Source organism: Giraffa tippelskirchi, chromosome 8, assembly GCF_054371585.1.
Source record: "Giraffa tippelskirchi isolate mGirTip1 chromosome 8, T2T-mGirTip1v1.2.pri, whole genome shotgun sequence".
NCBI lineage: Eukaryota > Metazoa > Chordata > Mammalia > Artiodactyla > Giraffidae > Giraffa > Giraffa tippelskirchi.
In genome coordinates, this window is record NC_137282.1 from 162,786,614 (window position 1) to 162,806,031 (window position 19,418).

General features: G+C 54.6%; 1 protein-coding gene across 6 annotated transcripts in view; it reads left to right on the forward strand.

The window, feature by feature from the left end:
- The window catches only part of SLC22A23 (solute carrier family 22 member 23), a 124,133-nt gene that overhangs the window by 89,823 nt on the left and 14,892 nt on the right, over nucleotides 1-19,418 (forward strand). For all 6 annotated transcript variants that reach the window (XM_081524205.1, XM_081524202.1, XM_081524201.1 and 3 more), the window contains 2 exons: nucleotides 4,315-4,483; nucleotides 18,356-18,483. In XM_081524205.1, coding sequence (XP_081380331.1) covers nucleotides 4,315-4,483; nucleotides 18,356-18,483 — 297 coding nt within the window. The remainder of the gene's footprint in view (nucleotides 1-4,314; nucleotides 4,484-18,355; nucleotides 18,484-19,418) is intronic.

The window sequence follows — 19,418 nt, forward strand, 5'->3', positions numbered from 1 at the left end:
GTGTCTGTAAGATACTGTGCTGGACACCATAAAATTGACAAACCAGGTGTTCTTCTGAAAAACAAAACAAACGCAGTGCCTACATCAGCGGGTTGAGCTGATGAGCGAGTTTAACGTGTCAAAAATGCCACCGTCGCGCTCAGCCCCAGGGAGGGGGGCGGGCCTCAGCCCAGCGCTGCAGACCCGCGGGCGGCCTGGCGGGTGAGCGTGTGGTTCTTCTGCATCTGAGCATTAAACGTCTGCGTCAGCGTGTCTGGCAGACACTGGAACGTGATTTGTAGGAAATATTGATGTTTCTATATTTTTTTATTTTCTTTTCCTCCAAATGGAGGCAGTTTTAACCATTCCACTGGGTTGGCAGGTCCTAAATTGAGAGGAAAAGGAAGTTTTCCGGGGGCAGGGAAGATAATCGCAGCCTTCTGCGCTCACGCCCTCGAGTGCTATTTGAGTCCCTATGACTGGCGATTTCAGACGCTCTTGCTATAATAAGGAATTCCACAATGACATGTGGCAGGTCTGTCTTCGGCGGCTCTGCGGGCCCCGTGTCCTCAGCCGGGATGGTAATTAGTGAGTGGAGTGTCCCCTTCCCAGCCAGCGTGGTGAGCAACAGGAAGCAAGGGAGAGGAGAGGGGCCCGCAGGTGTCGGGTGGCAGCAGCCAGGGAGCCAGCCCCCTCGGTGGGGACCGGAGGAGGAGCCCAGGTCCAGGGGAGCAGCAGAATCCCCAGGCGGCGGTGGGGGGGCCCAGGCCGGTACGGGGCCTGCTCCCCGGGGCCGCCGTCCCCCTCCTAGGGTGGTCTCTCTCCAGCAGCTCCTGAGCTGCTGGGCTGGTGACAGAAGCGGCTGGGGGGACGGGGCGCAGGCTCAGGGTGGAGGACGCGCGTCTGCACGCCTGGCCTCTGAGCAGCTGCACCAGGCCCGGTGGCCCTTGGCAGGCACGCCCCTCCGTGGGGACGGCTGAGCGATCCACGGTGCCCTGTGCTTTGCTGGACTTCTCGTTCCGCGCCCGGCGTGAGCCTGTGGTCTGCAGGGACGACAGTCTGGTGCGGCACTTAGACGTGTGTCACTGTGCAGCTGACGGATATCACCGGCTTCGTGGGCCAGGAGGGGGTAGCATAGAGAGGCCGGGCGACTTCGCACCCGCCTTGGGCTGTATGGGGCCCTGCCTCCCTGGCTGGGCCCACTTCCTCCTCCTCCTGTGCAGGCGCACTCCTGCATTACTGCCGGCTCCCGCCCGGAAAAACCCCGGAGATTGATTTCAGAGAAGCCGGGAACGCTGCGTGGTCTCAAGAAAACGTTGACCCCCCCCCCCCCGCCTTCCTGCAGCAAGTGCAGAGGAAGTCTATTTACAGTATATTTAAGAGAGAATGAGGGTCAGGAGTGCCCCTGTGCAGCCCTGGGCCAGGCCTCTCTCAGGAGAACCGTCCACCTGAAGTCCCCACCCGCCACTGGCCGCGGGGACTCGGGACTCATGCTCTGCAGTTCTCCTTCTGCTCCTCACCTCAGAAAAGCTGATTTCTCGTCGTCCAAAAGGAACATGTGATTAATGGCAAACCCGAAGTGCCTGTGGTTCTTTGATAATGGCTTTTTTTTTTTTTTCCAAACATCTTTACAGCCACCCCTCAGAGCATAGTTGCTTTCAGGCAGTTTGGAAGGAAGTCCTGGGGAGTCAAGGCAGAAAGGTCGTTGTCTGCAGGTGTGATCTGCGTCCTTATGTCAGATGGCTGTGTTTTTCCACTGCCCCAGCAGGAAGGCTAAAATACCATGAATCTGCTGGAATGCTCTACGTTTTGCTACCAGAGAGAAAGTAAAACCTCTGCTAGCATTCCCAGCAAAACAGCAGCCCTGGAGAGGTCCGGAAAGGATGTTACTTATTCAGCTCTCGTAGATGTGTGTCTGGGAGGCAAAAACATTTCTCCTGCTGGGGGTGATGCTTAACGGTTTGGGGGAAACAGGGAGCCAGCGCTTCTCCACGAGGCATCTGGGGATCTCGTTAAAACGCAGAGGTGATCCTGCGGGTCTGGGCGGAGCCCGAGGCTCTGTCTCTCTAACGAGCTCCCAGGTGGCGCTGCTGCTTCCGGCCCAGGTAGCCAGGAGTTAGAGACTCGCTTGGGCCACTCAGGGAGAGCAAGGAGAGACCCTCTAGAAGGCGCACCCTGGCAGTGTAACCCTAATAGACGCACCGCCACAGCGAGGGGAGAGGGCGGAGTCAGGTTGTGGAATCACGCATGTCGAGGGGCGAAGCGCCTTTGTCATCTACAAACCTCGACCCAGGTTCGGGGCGTTACCTGTGCCCCTCGGCGTGTCAGCACGTGATGTAGATGGATATATGGGATCAGACGTCCCCAAGGGATCCGGGGGAACCACGGCAACTGCACGTTTTCTTCCTGCATCGCGAAATTAAAGAGCCAGGCAGGGAAGTGGAAAACGGCCAGACGTGTGCAGGGCCCCAGGACGTGAAGCCGTGGTTACCTCTCTGGTTTTGTTTATAGGTTACCCGGGTGGCCGGGTGCTCGATTTTCTCATCCGGTCCTAGCCAGTGCCAAGCCTCAGAGCATCACACTTGCCCTGGCTGATGCTGAGTTCTGGTTTCCATAGCAACACATCCTCTGCTCCTGCTTAATACGTGAAAACTAGAACTTGCCACTGTCAGTCTTTTCTAAAAGACCCCGATCTCTTTCTTATTTTTAAGTGCAGAAATGCCAGATCTGGGGTGAATACCCAAGCCACGCTAGGAAGTAATCCTTTACTGAACCTGACCCGGGCACGGAAAGGAACTGCATCACAGTAAATGGCCAGGAGAGGGCTGTTTGGTCCCGTTTTCTTCATTAAATGGCAACAGTTGTTTATCAGCCAGGCCGGGTTTCTCTCTCACCCACGGACAGCTGTGAGGGTGACCTGTTTGTCTGCGGCAGCGCGGAGATGGAGGCCCTGATGACTCGTTCTTGATTCTGTGTGTGAGCTGGTGGAGGTGTTGGCTAGCATAGCGCGTGACCCTTGTTAGTGCCAATCCCATCCTTGTGATCAAATGTGATTCGCCTGTTCCCCCCTCATCTGCTTCCCTTCTTGCTGCCTTTTTACCTCCGCTCTGACCTCCGGACAACTGGCAGGTGGTCTGTAGCCACTGACCTACCGTCTCTGGGTACAGAGGCATGAGAAGGAGTATCTCCTGAGGGTCTTTCTTCAGCTTTTTAAAAAATTCATTTTAACTACACTTTAAAAAAAAAAAAGCAAACTTTAGGGAATCCTGCAAATTGTTGAAGGAGAATAGCAAACGGACCTCATGCTCTATGGGGGGAGCATCGTGTTCTGGTATTGGGGACCTTTCCTACAGGAGCTCATGCAGCGGTGGACACCGGTTGTCAGGTTTGGGGACCATCTTCTTTACTCAAGGTCAGATTAAGAGCATGTTGCTGCTGCTAAGTCGCTTCAGTCGTGTCCGACTCTGTGCGACTCCATAGACGGCAGCCCACCAGGCTCCCCTGTCCCTGGGATTCTCCAGGCAAGAACACTGGAGTGGGTTGCCATTTCCTTCTCCAGTGCATGAATGGGAAAAGTGAAAGTGAAGTCACTCAGTCGTGTCCGACTTTTAGTGACCCCATGGACTGTAGTCTACCAGGCTCCTCCGTCCACAGGATTTTCCAGGCAAGAGTACTGGAGTGGGGTGCCATTGCCTTCTCTGATTAAGAGCATAGATTCTTGTAAACAGGAGGGACCATGATGTCCTTGACATTTATTGAAGGCAGGCACTGTGTTTTTGGAGCTTCAAAGGTGAATTAGACCTGCCCCTGCTGGCAGAGGCGTCATCTGAGAGGGCTGCGTGGGAAGCCCAGGGCCGTGGAGGCGGGCCGGGGGGCTTCAGTGAGTTCTGCCCTAGGAGATCCAGTCTGCTTCTTGGTTTGCTTCCTGTCTGGTTCAGAAGAAAGGCCAGTGCGCTGATCTGACTTGGGCTCACGTATGAGCGGGTTGCCTGGAACTCAGGGTCCAGGGGGAACTGGGACACATGGTGGGTGGTGAGGCGGGGGTCTGGAGGACTTCCTGCGCCCTGAGCGGAGGTGGGGAGGGTGCAGGGCAGAGGCAGAGGAGGGGCAGCAGAGGGCCTGGGGGCTGGGAGTGATGTCACCTCGGGCTTTGTCCGAAGCAGCGTGTCCTGGGGCCAGCAGCTCCCCATCCCTACGTTCTTCTGCCGAGACCGGCCCTGCGACCCTTCACACTGGGGCCCCAAGCTCATCCAGCTGTTAGAAAGGAGCGTCTCGGCTGGAAGGGGAGCAGGTGGGCCGGGCGCTCACGGCTCTCTCGCCCCTTCTGTGTTCCAGGAATAGAGCTGTGCCCCCCGGGGAAGCGGTTCATGATCACGATGGTGGCGAGCTTCGTGACCACGGCAGGGCAGTTCCTCATGCCCGGGCTGGCCGCCCTGTGCCGCGACTGGCAGGTGCTGCAGGCGCTCATCATCTGCCCCTTCCTGCTGATGCTGCTCTACTGGTCGTGAGTACCCGCCCCACCCGCCCCGGGCTCCTGCGCCGCGTCCCACGGGCCTCAGACGGCCTCCAGGTTCAGCAGCCCCCAGGTTCAGCTTGTGGTTTCTAACGAGAGAACTTTTCTCTCTCTTTTTAAAAAAAATTTCTTCTTCTAAATGTTTCCTCTTGGAAAACATTCTAACGTACACAAAAGTAGAGGGAGGAGTAGGGCGAGCCCCAGGCACCCCCTCTGGCCCCATCGTCTGGCAGGGCTCCCGATGCTGGGTGTTCTGACGTGGCTTTCCCGAATGGGCTTCCGAAGGGCAGGGTCCCGTGTTGGGAGGTGGAAACCTGTTTGACGATGTTCAGGGGAGGTTTGGCAGAGCCCCTCCCCGTCTCCTCTGGGTGAGGGTTGGGCAGGCTCCGGCCCGCTGTTCGTGCCTGTAAATAAAGTTTTATTGGAACACGGCCGTGCTCACGTGTTTCCACCTCTGTCATCCATGACCACTCTCACGCCATGCTGGCCGAGTTGAGCTGCTACGACCAAGACGATATGGCAAAGTCAGAAACGTTTACTCTCTGGTCTCTTGCAGGGGTTTGACCACCCCCTGTCCTGGACAACTCCAGTAGGGCTTTTACAACCATGTGTAACTTTTAGTGTTTGGCTTGCTGACTTTAGGGGAAAAAAACAACTGCATACACTGGCCTGGGGGTATGACCTGGTCAACTAGAGGCTTTTAAACTCCCCAGGGGATTAACGTTTAGCCAAAGTTGAGAAAACACCGCCCTTCCATAGAGATGTTTACCCAGAAAGTGAGCGTTGTACCCGTTCCGGAAAAGCCTCTTTTCTCCCTTTCCTTCCCTCCCATCCCCTCCTGTGCCAACCTCCACCCCCGCCCCAGCCCCGAGTATGAGACACCAGAGAGGTTTTTACTGGCTTGGCTGTGTTTCTGTTATTTAGTTACTAATGAAAACCAGTTTCTGGCCAGAAGTCAATTGTGTCTTTGCTTTAAGTGTTCACTGTCGCCAAGACAGCTATTAATTGGGCTTCCTTTTCTAAGCCACCAGAGAGGGGAAGAAAGCGGCGAACTTTGAACTTAGTAGGCTGGCCCGTCTTCCCCTGGCAGTAGAGCCCCCAGAAGAGCAGTCGTGTGACCTGGACTCAGGTGGCTCCCCTCAAGGGCCAGTTTCCCGCTCAGGGTGTCCACCGGGCAGCGGTGGGGAGGAGGCCAGGTGAGGTAAGGGCCACCCGCCAGGAGGCCACCCTTGGGCCAAGGCCAGCCTCTCCCACTGGCCCGGGGCTGGATGGCTCTGCTCCTGCAGGAGTCCGTGTGTCTCAGGACATCCTGCTCTTTCCGGCAGGGTTGTAAGAGGCGAAGAAAGAAACCGTTGCCCAGGGCAGGATGGAGTGGGCAGCCCTTCCTTTTATCACCTAAGGAGGCCTTTCCTGGTCACTCTCTTGCTGCTCGCCAGGGCTTGGCTTCACTTGGCTTGGAATTTCAGGACATTTCCTTACTTAACACTTGCTCGCATAGCATTTGTGCCAACACAAATGGCAAGCACTGTACAAACAGTAGATGGGTCAGGCTGGGCATTTCATGGCCCCATTGTACAGAAGGCAAAACTGAGGACACTGGCGGGCCTCAAGCCAAAGGCTGTGCTATCTACTGCCCTCAGCCTCCGTGCCTCATCCCTGACCACCCCACCACTGAGAGGAACCTGCTGCCCCGCCACGTCCACCCTGCAGTCAGGAACCCCCCACCCTCTGTGGAGGCTTCCCTGCTTCCACAGCGCCCAAGGGCAGCGGTGCTATCTGCCACCCCCTGGGAGCTGGAGGTCTGGGCATCCACACGGCTTCTCGGAGACTCAGACTCCTGTGAGGACAGGCAGCCAGGCTCTGAGGCTCCGCCCAGGCTCCGAGGCTCCGCCCAGGCTCTGCTCCGACCTGTCGCAGGTGGGAGGACTCCTGATGGGGAGAAGTGGCCGAGAGGGGTTTCCTGGGGCCGGTCTTGGGGTCCGGCTCCCGTGCCAAGTGCTAGAGGATTTGTTTGTCTTATTTTTTATTTTCAATTTTAAAAATACATGAAGATTGAATGACAGGCAAGGTTAAAAAAAAAGTTCATTTATGTAACTACATTATAAAACCTAAAAATGTCCTTTGAAACATGCAAATATAAAAACAAAACTTGATGGTGAAAAGGGTACCCAGGGTGCTTTGATAAGTGAGGAGTGTGTGCGGACGAACAGATGGGTGGCGTCCGGACTTGCGGACACCGTGTGGTTCCCGCCCGGGTGCCCCGGCTTTGAGGTGGACCCGCTGCACCCCGGGTCAGCTGCTGTCATTGACGTCGGGACCCCCCTGAGGTACCTGGCACCTGTCTGGCCTGAGCTGGCAGATCACAGCTGCTGCTGGTACCGTTGTCACAGCCCGCTTCCAGGGGAGGAGGCCTGCACGCATTGGGGGACAGTCGAGGAACCGCAATCCCACCTCTGCCCACAGCCCTCTACAGCTCCAGGGGCGTCACTGGCTCTTAAAGGCCATTGAAGTGCCCCCTCATTTTTGTCCCCTGATGACCACCCTTCCACCCCTATGCTGCAGGAGGAGCTTCCTCACTCCTGAAGGATGAACTGGCCTCTGGGGAGGGCAGGAGCTGCAGCCAGCCAGCACGCCCGGCCGTTGATGAAAAAATATTGAAAGTTACTCTTTAATTTAAGAACCAGTATTTATATGCGGTCTGGGTGCCTGGCAGCGTGCCTGGTGCTTTGGAGCAACTCTGAGGAGCAGGTGCGTGAACAGAGGCTATAAACCAGAGTGCATCCTAAAGGAAATCAACTGAATATTCATTGGAAGGACTGATGCTGAAACTGAACCTCCAATACTTTGGCCACCTGATGCGAAGAGCTGACTCATTGGAAAAGACCCTGATGCTGGGAAAGACTGAAGGCAGGAGGAGAAGGGGACGACAGAGGATGAGATGGTTGGATGGCATCACCGACTCAATGGACATGGATTTGAGCAAGCTCCTGGAGATGGTGAAGGACAGGGAAGCCTGGCGTGCTGTGGTCCTGGCATGGGGTCGCAGAGTCGGACACGACTGAGTAACTGAACAACGGCAAAAGCAGAGCACATGATACAGAGTGCCCAGGACTCAGGGTGAGCGTGGAGCACGGGGGAAAGTGCAGGCGAAGGTCCTCTAGTTCGGACGGAGGCCGGGGGCTTCCAGACACACACTAGGTAAGAGGCTACATCAGCTGATTGTGGACACAGTGCTGACCTCCAGGGCAGGGAAGCGGGTGCTGGGGCCCGCACGCAGGACACCATTCAAGCAGGAGTGACATAGAGGCCACCGCGGGGCATCTGAGCCAGAAAGGGGCCCGGGGCTCTGGGTTAGCCCCTGCACCGGGGCTGAGGTGTCAGGCCCTGTCTGCACTTAGAACTGAGGCCCCAGGAGGAAGCCGGGCCTCAGAGCGTCAGTGATGACAGGACGGGAAGGTCTCCGCACGGCACAGGGCCTCAGCTCCACCCCTGGCGACTGCCGTAGGCCCTGGGTGGGGAGGACTCATCCTTAAGACGCTGGCGCTGGAAGCTGCACTACACGGGCCTGAGTGTTCCTCCAAATTCCTATTGCTGTCCACGGCTGGAAGCTGATGGAGGAGTCAGGGACGCTCACTGGACTCTCGGGGTCAGACATGAAAGTTCCGTGGAGAATTGCTGGATTCGAGACCTGCGTGGAAAGAAATTCTCACCAAGGGGACCCATCACCAAGGCCAAACAGTATAAATCAGGGAGCTGGCATCTCGGGAAGTCTGCAAAACAGAGCACTCTGACCGAGAAGTGAATCCTCTTCCTGTGTTAAGCGGCCGCACTTCCCTGCCCGACGCAGTCCCGACCAGAGGGCCTCTGAGTGCGGCCTGTGCTCAGGCCTGTTGGGGGGTGAGCAGGGCCCGGCCTGAAAAGCGGTGAGCGAGCCAACGACGCGCTTTCCAATAAGCAGCACGAGGAGAAGTGGGACAAAGCCGCAGGAGGAAAGAGCTCGGGGGCCTCTCTGAGGAAATGGGCCCTGCTGAGATTAAGGGATCAAAAGAGGAGATCGGACCAGGTTCTGGGCGGAGACGTGTTCCCTGCAGATGAGGAGAGCTGGGCGGAAGCTGGCTCCATGCGGCTGGCCAGGCTGTGGCCTCTGGGTGTGCAGGTCGTGTGACCAGGGTCTGGGGGCTGGGCGTGCTCCAGGGGGCAGCTGTATTCGGGGGTTCAGGCGTGCGCTCACTGAGCCTGTTGGGGAGAGTGCAGGGTACACGTTCAGGGAGGTGTGCACAGAAGACATGGCCTTGGCTGGCCCCAGTGGGTCTCCCTGCAGAGGGAGGTGCTGGTGAAGGCCAGCCGCGCAGCATTTGCCTGCAGGGCTAGGGGGAGACCCAGGAGGAAGGGTTCCCAGAGATGGTGGAGATGCTCCGTCAGGCTCCCGAAATGTCGCTGCTCACTGTCACCCCTTGAAGAGCATCTCTGCAGGAGCCGAGCCCCCACGATGGTTTGTGGCATGTCTGCCTCGGACCCGGCGTGCACTGGGGATGCTGTGTGTGTGTCCATCGGTCAGTTGCGTCCCACTCTGCAACCCCGCGTACTGCCGCCCGCCAGGCTGCTCTGTCCGTGGGATTCTCCGGGCAAGAAGACTGGAGTGGCTGCCATTTCCTTCTCCAGGGGCTTTTCTCCACCCAGGGGTCGAACCCGAGTCTCTGGCATCTCCTACACCTGGCAGGCGGGTTCTTTACCACTAGCGCAGCAGTTCAGTGAGGTCCCCAGCGAGGCCTCTGATGAGACAGCGCACCCACGCTTCTTCAGGGAGCACACCACTGTACACACACACACACACACACACACACACACACAGACATAGACACACACTCTCCCGACACACACACACAGACACACACAGACACAGACACACACTCTCCCGACATACACACACGCACACTCTCCCCACACACACACAGAGACACACACTCTCCCGACACACACACATACACAGACACACACAGACATAGGCACACACTCTCCCGACATAGACAGAAACACACAGACACAGACATACACTCTCCCAACATAGACACCCACACAAACACACACAGACACAGACATACACTCTCCCGCCACACACACACGCACATACACACACGCACATACACACACACACACACACACACGCCTCGTGGAAAAGCAGCTTGTCGGGAAGGGGAGCCTCGGGTGCCTCCTGCGAGGCAGGTGTACCGTCAGGTGTAGCAACTTGAACGTGTCTTCAAGTTTTCAGGAAGCGCTTTTCCCGAGATCAGTCCTCTGCTCCTGTATGCAAGGCTGTGTTAACCTGATATTCTCGGATTAGGTCCAAGCTGGCGGTTGGTGGGATTACCCCTGGTTTTAGCTGGGGAAACCAGGGCATCAAAAAGCTTCTATAAAAACACTCACAAGTGTGGAAAGCCGTTAAAAGCTGGTTTTCGAGAGTCAGTGGTTCTCAGAGCACGGCCTGGACCATCACCACCACGGGGCCCCACCCCAGACCAGCTGAGTGCGAAGATCCAAGGGTAGTGTAGGGAGCCCTCCAGGGGGGCGGTTGGCTCGAGTCCCGGGGGGCTGCTGTGCACCAGGCTGCCCAGTGAGAAGGGAGAGCCAGCCGTCCACTTACGGGATGAGGGGCCTGGTCCAACAAAGATGTCGCCAAGGTGTGAGAGGGGACACGTCTTGGCTGAGGACAGCGCACCCTTCTTGTAGGAAGGGGTTCTTGGTTCTGCCGGGACGTGAAGCAGGGGCCATCCTTGAGGGTCTGAGAGATGCCACGCAGGACGTGCTGCCCAGGGCATCCCTGTGGGTCATCTCAGACGGCGGAAGTTGTAGGCATTCCTGGAAACGGTAGAAGACACAAAAGCCTCGGTACCAAGTCCAGCGATTTTATCTGCGCTGTGAGAACGTATCCCCACGCGCAGGCATGTCTGGGAGTCTCCAGCTGTGGCCCGTGGTGACAGTTGCTGGGAGGGCAAGGTCCCGCCTTGCCCACCTGCCCCGGCCCCCGTGCATCCCTCACCCCACAGGGAACCTGGGTGTGGTCTCCCTTCACAACCCCTAGGCTCCCAGCCAAGTCCCTGCATCGAACGAGGTCTCCCCGAGACTCGCCTGATGGACTTGTGGCGTGAGCTGCCTCGAAAAGGTTCAATATGCATGAAGGTACGGAATTATCAACTGAGCACTGCCAGCAGTCAGCGAGACCGAGGGTGCATCCAGGAGAGCAGGAAGGGAGTCAACCCCGCGGGAACAAGGAGGCCCTGAGGAGGATCTCACGGCCCTGGGAACAGCGGAGAACCAGCAGTCTGTCCATTCCTCAGATGGAGGGTGAACCTCGACGCCGCGGCCATCCGAGCGGGCTGGCCTAGGGCCTCGCTGGTGGAGGAGAAGCACTTAAAACCCTGGGGCACATGGGATGTGCTGAAAGCAGTCTTAATTTTTAAAAATTTCAAGACACAAGCCATTGTAAGACATGTGAAGGGCCTCATGTTAGACAAATATCCTGGAAAAAATGATTAATAATTCCAGTAGATAAGCGCTCCTAAATATTACTTGGCTGTCTTAAATACCATCGAAACTATTCTGACCAGAATAATACTAATTTTTAACATTTCTTGAGGGTCTGCTGAGTCAGATGCTGCCTGGCACTTTCTACAACTCAGACCCTCTGGAAGAGGTTCCAGGGCAGATGGAGAAACTGAGGCAGAGAGAGATTGGCCCAGCTCTGGACTGCCGGCCAAGGTCAAGGCCCGCAGTGACTCCCGAGCCAGCGTGAGGACCAAACATGAGCATCCCAGCGTTTGTTTGTCTTGCCCGCTCACACCAGGGGAACAAAACACCTTTCTGCATCCAGAGGAAATGTATTTCAATGTCTGTGTGTGTGTGTGTGTGTGTGTGTGTGTGTGTGTGTTAGTTGCTCAGTCATGTCAGACTCTTTGTGACCCCGTGGACTGTAGCCTGCCAGGCTCCTCTGTCCATGGGATTCTCCAGGCAAGAACACTGGAGTGGGCTGCCATTTCCTCCTCCAGGGGATCTTCCCAACCCAGGGATGGAACCCTGGTCTCCTGCACTGCAGGCAGATTCTTTACAACAGGGGGTCAAAATAACACTATGCAGACGTAAAACAAGGGCCTCAGGACGACCTGCACACCAGGAAGGAAACCCGATTCAGCTACACCGTCACCAGAGGTTAAGCCCCACGAGACAACGTTTTCCTCCCAGGAAAGTGGAAGAAGTGAGTCATAAAAGACACGCCGCCTCTGGGAGCTTGGTTGACTCTGCAGTGATTATTTGTACAGGTTGTCAGATAGTTAATTTAAGGAGAGTTTCAGGAAACTGGCAACAACAACAACAAAAAATGTTCTGGTCAAATCCTACGTGTGTGCTCAGTTGCTCAGTCATGTCCGACTCTTTTGACCCCATGGACTGTAGCCCCCTAAGTTCCTCTGTCCATGGAATTTCCCAGGCAAGAACACTGGAGTGGGTTGCCTTTCCTTCTCCAGGAAATCATCCTGGCCCAGGGATTGAACCCACCGCATCTCTTGCATCTCCTGCATTATTGGCAGGTGGATTCTTTACCACTGTGCCACCTGGGAAACCCATTAAATCCTATGTATGTATGTGAAGGTCACTCAGTTGTGTCTGACTCTTTGGGACCCCGTGGATTATACAGTCCATGGAATTCTCCAGGTCAGAATACCAGAGTGGGCAGCCGTTCCTTTCTCCAGAGGATCTTCCGAACCCAGGTCTCCCACATTGCAGGCGGATTCTTGACCGTCTGAACCTCCAGGGAAGCCCCATGCAATCCTGGTTGTCTATAAATTATCTGGATAGGGAAGATTAGGTAATACTGACAAAAGCAACACGGACACAAAAACGGTAGCCCAATGTCAGTCATAAGCACCTGATGAACAATTCAAGTCAGATCAGAATGCTGTCTAAATTGGGGTTTGGGGATTTGCTGACGGGTGGAATTTTCAGGAGCCCTCAGGCTAGAGGCAGCCCCCTTTTTGCCTTCTGAGTAGGCAGAGATTATGTCAAATAATAGGAACCTCTGCAGTCAACTGAAACATTTCCAAGTGGACGTGGACAGAAGCTGCCAGTCCGAGGTGGGGCACCTCTGCAGGGTCTGGCCTTGGTTCCAAAGGCCTGCAGGCTGACCCCGGAGCCACACCGTGACCCACGTGCCCGGTCTGCGCTCCAGTATTCTGCCCCAATACCCTGCCCACCACGGGGAAGCCAGGGGTCGCTCAAGACCAGCTCAAGAATCTCGGAGCCTTGAGACCAGGCCGAGCTCAGGCCGCCTGCGTGCATGTGTGTGCACGCGTGCTGTGGGAGTGGCAGGGTGGAGCTGTTGGCGGCCGGCAGAAACTAGGCAGGCGGCCTTCTGGTGACCAGTGTGCAGGGAGAGCTGCTGAGTGCCTGCCCGGCTGGCAACTGGCAGGAGTCCCCGGACGGATCGAGTGGCCGGGTCCCAGCCTCCTTCGGTCGCCGCAGGCCCTCCGGCAAAGCGCACGACAGCCCCACACGAGGAGGGGCCCTGGCAGGAGATGGGATGGCCTCCCTGGTCCTTGTGACTGTTCCTTTGGGGTCGGCCGAGGTGTGACACAACAGGCTGCCTCCCAGAGCCGGGTCTGCGGTCACGGCAAACCATTGGGGTTCCGTTTGTGGCCTCGGTGATCATCCCGAGGGGTTCGAGACTGCAGCCACAGGTCGGGGTGGGGGGCTGCTCCCCGGGGGGTCCGCGAGGCTCCCCGTAACAGGCGGCTGGTTCCGAGGAGCCGATGGAACTCCAGTTAGAGAAAGAAGCGCACACAGGCTCTGCTCCTTCTGCCCACTTACCTCCTCAGGTTGTTTCTCAGCACCACATTGTATTTTTATCGTTGGCAAAAATGCCAGATTAATTCCCCTGCAGTATTACATTTGAACGCCCACATGTCTATCACTTTCTGTGGCCTGATCACCTTTCACGTGAGTAAATTAGTAAAAGGAGCCAAAAGAAGGGAGTCCAAGGAAGTGGAGGAAATGAACCCAGATGAATTCCAAGTAACCCCTGTCTCAAGCGGGAACTGAGGAATGTTTTAAATGTATCCCAGCTGTTCCACACTGTGGTCCATTCAGAGCTGCCGAACCTTTAAAAGCCCAGCTGCGAAGGCATCTTTGGGACTGACTCCACCCGTCCTGGCGGGACCTAAAGCAGCATTGGAGTATCTGTTCCATGCACCGCATGAGCAGCACCATTTTTAACTTTCAGAAAGAGGCAACAGTCACCACAAGCCCCCTTGAAATGAATTAGAATGTTGGGCCTGGGGGAGCCTTGGTGTCACGACACACCCCCACCCCATTCCACAGATGGGGAAACAGGGGCCTGGGGGTGAGGTAACTTGCCCAAGGTCACAAAACTGTTCTGTGAGCCTGGGCCTCCTGATAACTCGCCCCACAAGTTTGCTGTAGTGGAAGAATTCTGGACTTAGGTGAATGTACATCATGTTGAAAACCAATAAAGGTGCTGTGTGCCAAATGTATGTAACCTATCAGCTCGTGGGATGCAATTTAATTATGAAAGAATTCCTTGTTCTACAGAAATTTACAGGAAGCGTTCATTTGCCTTAGAAAGACTTTGAGGTTTAACCATCCTGAGAGCCAAATTTTCTTAATTTTGTACTTGTTCCTTCTCCCTAATTTACTAAATTTAACTCAAATCATGAACTTAACTTTTTTTAAAAAGAGCTAATTCATACCCATTTCCTCTACCCTGAACTGAGCCTCCTTACCTAATTTTTTCAATACCAAACAGAACGAAAAAGTTTAAAAAAAAATTCAGGTGAAAGCTTATCTACTGGAACCAAGTGTATATTTTTATAAGAGCTTTGACTCAAAGACTTAGAACATCCTTCCAACTGGTGTTTAATTCAATTCTAGTCTTTGTTTTTTTTTTCATTCTGAGAGCCTTTTCAGAATGTCATACATGTGATGCTTGGTAATACTCCAGAGCTAGAATCACCTCTTTAAATCAAAGCACCCTTAGAACAACCATCTACGACCCTTTTCTCGGCCACGTTCAGGGAAAGTCCATCCCCAGAGCCTTTCACGGTTCTGCTCCTCCGCCCTCGGCTGCGTGCTTCCCTCTAACCTGCCTGACCGAAGGGCCTCCCCCTAAGGCATCACTGGTTTACGTGTTTTTCCCCTTGGGTTGATCGTGTTCAGTTCACGCTTATCCCACGAGGGTGGTGATGGTGCATCACCAGTGTGCAGGCGTGTCAGCGGGCGTGTCAGCCACGCTAAGTGCCCCGGAATCACAGGCAGAACAACTTGAAGATAAGGTTAACTTTAAAGAGCGTCAGCCACCAGCCTTAAACTTCCATACTTTCTTTGTGAGTAAATGTTCCAGTTCGGTGATTTGAAGCGAGACGAGCTTTAGAGGCAGGCCCTTGCCAGGACCAAGTGTTATGTGGGTGAGCAGGAAGGCAACGTGCATGGTGTCCAGTGGGATAGAAGCCGTACTTGGCTTTATTGTTAAACGTTAAGAAGAAAATGTCAACATCACTGTATTATGAAAGGATCACATATTAAGTTTTAATTTCTGATTTCTGAGGGATATTTCAGGTGACGGGATACGGAACAGACCATGAGTGCAAGTCTGACTTGCTTCTTCTTCTTGTTTAGTGGCTCAGTCCTGTCTGACTCATCTGCAACCCCATGGACTGTAGCCACCAGGCTCCTCTGTGCGTGGGATCCTCCAGGCAGGAATATTGAAGTGGTTGCCATTTTAGTATTGGCCCCACGTGTGAGTCCCGCACTGCAGCAGACGTGGGCTCCAGCCGCCCACCATGCTCTTTTATTTTTGTTGAAAATGATGGATATTTCTGGAGCTCAGCTACATTCCTGCCAGACCCTGGGCCGCTGGGCGGCTTTTTAATTTCCATGGTGTTATTACATTATGGACTTGTCATGAGACATTTCATTAAGTTCCCATAATGTGGCTGCACCGCACATTACCCAGGCTGGAGCGGCCGTCCTGGGCTTTCTCGCAGGCAGACAGCTCAGCGGGTCCTTTGTGACTGCAGCAGACTGACACGCCGGTGGGGCACCGCGGCATCTGGAGGGCCTGAGGGGGCAGCGCTGGACCAGTGTCTGCCTCCCACCCCCATCATCAGGGCACCGTCTCCTCACTCGGGTGTGGCGTTTTTGCTGTGACCCCCGAGGTCCTGGACGCGGGTCCTGGGTTGGGGTGCCTGGGCTCTGATCCAGCTCTGCCTTTAACCCCCGGAATCTGGACGATGTCCCTGAACTTTGTTCACCTGAGTCTTCCCATCTGTGCAGTGGGGAGAATGTTACTCCCACATAACGAGCTTGAAAGGCTTAAACTCGCGGGAAACGTGTGGCAGGGTGCCTAGCGAGTGCAGACCCAGTCGTGGGGAGGTGGTTTGCAGTGCTGTCTGCCACCGGAGACCGGATCCAGTTGTGAGGGTGTGGTTTGCGATGCTGTCTGCCACCACAGATGGGTCCTGTGGCTCACAGAGCCTGCCTGTCACCTGTGCCCAGGTCTCCTGGGAGAGCAGTTTCTTACTTGGGTTCATTCTGGTCCGAGGGCCACTGCTCCCCCATAACCTCAGGGCCTCCCCTCCCTGGGCCCTGCCTCTCTCCTCTCCTCATCTCTCCTCTTGGATCCAGGGTTCTGGTTGTGTCAGCTTGCAGTAACACAGACTGTGTTTTCTCAAAATGATTTTAGAAAATTAAAAATCAATGAAACAAGATTGCAACTCTACCACTACCCTCCTCTCAAACCCTGTGTGTTTGTAAATGTATATATATATGTAACATGTATATATGTTTATATATACATATATATGTAACATTTACATTTGTAAAATATATACAAGATTTGTCATAGGTAAGGAAAAATCCTGAGAGAATCACAAAATGTTTAGAATCAAATCTCAGCAAGAACTCCTTGTCAAAACTTGTAAAGTGTAGCTAAGATAGTAGGTGGAATTTTGAAGTCCAAAATGCATATATATTAGAAAAAAAGAATTAAAGTTAATGATCTGTGTGTCTCTCTCAAGAAATGAGAACATGACACTAAACTCAAATAAATCAGAAAGATGGATGGGAGAGGGTATTGAGAGCTATAAGGGTGGGCATTTGTGTTAGGTTATTTCATTACAAAGAAAAGCTCTGATAAAATATGGCAAGATGTTAATGTCTATATAATATGATTCTGAATGTTTCTCTTTGCTTGATATATATTATTCAAAGTTAATTTGTAAAAAGTAGAGGCCAGTAAAACATTAACTTTTATTATTAAAAAAAAAAAAATCTGTACCTCCAGTTTGAAACCTGTGTGTTATCAGCTTTCTGAGAGGCTCCCAGGGGAAAATATGTGGGGCTCCCTGAGCCCAGCTTCCGGCTCGGACCACGCCTCCTGGGGGAGGTCCCCCCTCCTGCAGCTTGGTGGGAGGGGGGCTCTTTGACTCTTGGTGATGACCCAGGTCTCCCAGCTCAGATTAACACTCACAGAGCAGCCCAGTGTACCCAGTGTACCACTGAAGTCAGCTCTTTCTGCAGAATACATCATGAACATTTAGAAACTTGATTTTTGTTCAGACAGGTTAGGGGGTGATAGCTGTTGCATCATGAGTGATGTGACTTTGAAATAAAAATTCGACACTGACAGCTTTTCTGGCTTCTGGCTTACTCTAATTGGAGGCTCCCCAGAGCTGGCAGGGCAGGTGTCGGGCAGCAGCAAAGATAACTGCTTATCAGCTTCGGTCACGCTTCCCGGACACCCTGCAAGCAACAGGGGACGCGGTGACACTGGACCGCGGGACACAGGGGCTGTGCTGTCCCCAGCCCTGACTCCCAGCTTTGCCATCTCCCACCCAGGGGCGCTGCCAGCTTCAGAGTCAATTCCTGGGGGGACACAGCCGGTCCCTGGGCACCTGGCAGTGGCTGGTTTATGAAGAGACCTCGCAGCCTGCAGGCAAAGTCTAAAATATTGACTATTTGGGCTTTTACAGAAAAAGCAAGCTGACCCCTGCTCCAAACAGGCACATTGTTCTCTTCAGCCGACTTGCAAATGTCTTTGTAAATGTAAAATTACAAAATGCTTTGATAATAAGACAAGAGTTTGGGGTTTTTTTTTTCTCCCACTGGGAATCCTCATCAGATTTCATCCTAAACACAAACCAGCAAGGAGTCTGTTGCCAATAACCCTTGAAAACTACCCTCCCCATTATCAGCAAGATGAAAACAGCTCTGCAGGTGAGGCCCAGGAAGGTGCCTGTCGGGTGGCTAGGATGGGACATGTTTTAAAACTTAAAATCATTCTGTGAACATTTTTTTTATTTTGAAACAGACCTATCCATGGGATTTCCCAGGCAAGAATGCTGGAGTGGGTGGTAATTTCCTCCTTCAGGGGATCTTCCCGACCAGGGATGGAACCCAAGTCTCCTGCATTCTTTACCGTCTGAGCCACCAGGGAAGCCCCTCTTTTGAGACAAACTATCACAAAAGCAGCCCATCCATGAGCTGCTGGAATGGGCTTTAGAAACCCAGGGTTGTGCTCAACAGTCTACATGGGTTTCCTGACACAGCTGGGAGGATACTGCTCCTTTCTGCCATATTTTAAAAATTGCAACTTTTACACTTACTAAAGAAAACTAGGAACATTCAGGGCCGCAGTTGCTTCTCTCTGCCAGTGGTGCTACACAAGTCCCGATCCCCACCAGCCTCCACAGTCACGGACAGGAATCCAGATAAACCTGCCTGGACACTCCCAGCCCCCGACAGCGTCTCCTCACCCCACACGATGCAAAGACCCTCAGCTGCCCCCCTGTCTCTCTGCAGGATCTTCCCCGAGTCCCTGCGGTGGCTCATGGCCACCCACCAGTTTGAGTTGGCAAAGAAGCTGATTCTGCACTTCACACAGAAGAACCGCATGAATCCCGAGAGTGACATCAAAGGCATCATGCCCGGTGAGCACGTCTTCCCTTCAACCCCAAGGCCCCACCAGGCTTGGGGGACCCGCCAGCCACCCCTCCAGGACAGGGAATCACCCCACAACACGCCCCTGGTGCCTGTGAGGGCCCTGCTCTGCCAGGCAGTGGCCCCATCCAGGGGTCTCACTTCCTGTGATGGTCGGTCCCCACCTCGACTAGGAACGTGATCGGGTCCAAGTCTGGAGGGAGGCGTGACCTCCCGTGCCGCTGCTCCTCGGAGGAAACTCGAGGCTTAGCCGGCGCCTGGCACTCAGCCTTGCCTGCCTGCCTGCCTGCAGGGTGTGGTGCCAGCAGTTGCGGCCAGGGATGCTGGCCTGGGGGTGGCCCTGGCCCTCGAGCCATCTCTCCCAAGCAGGACCTCCAGGCAGATACCCCGTTGTCTGTGTCAGTCAGGACCTATCGACTGGGTGTTGGAAGAAGCAGGAAAGTTCAGATCCGTAGAATTCCCGTTTGTCAGGAGCATCAGCACAAGCTGGACCAGACCCGCAGTATCACCAGGAGGTGTTGGAGCCCAGCCTCCTGGGCCCTCCTGGCAGCCCGAGCTCTGACCCAGTGGATCTTGGAATGAACCCTGAACGCTGCGTGTTCAGTAAGCGCTAGAAGTGACTGACGTGTGCTGAGTCTTTTCACAGCAGGTCTGTACAGGGTGCTATAACTATCCCTGTTTGCAGGTGAGGGGACTGAGGCACAGAGAGGTTGAGCATCTTGCCAGAGGTCACACAGCTAGTGAGCAGTAGCGCTGGGACGTGGGCCCTGGAAGCCCAGCGGCAGCGGCTTCGGTGCTGCTGCAGGAGAGGGGGATGGGGTGCAGGCCTGGCTGGGCGGCGGGGCGGAGGGCCGGGTGGACCGCGCGCCTCTCGGGCCGCGTCTGCTCCTTGCGGACAGTCCGGCCCCTGCCCCCAGACTTGCCC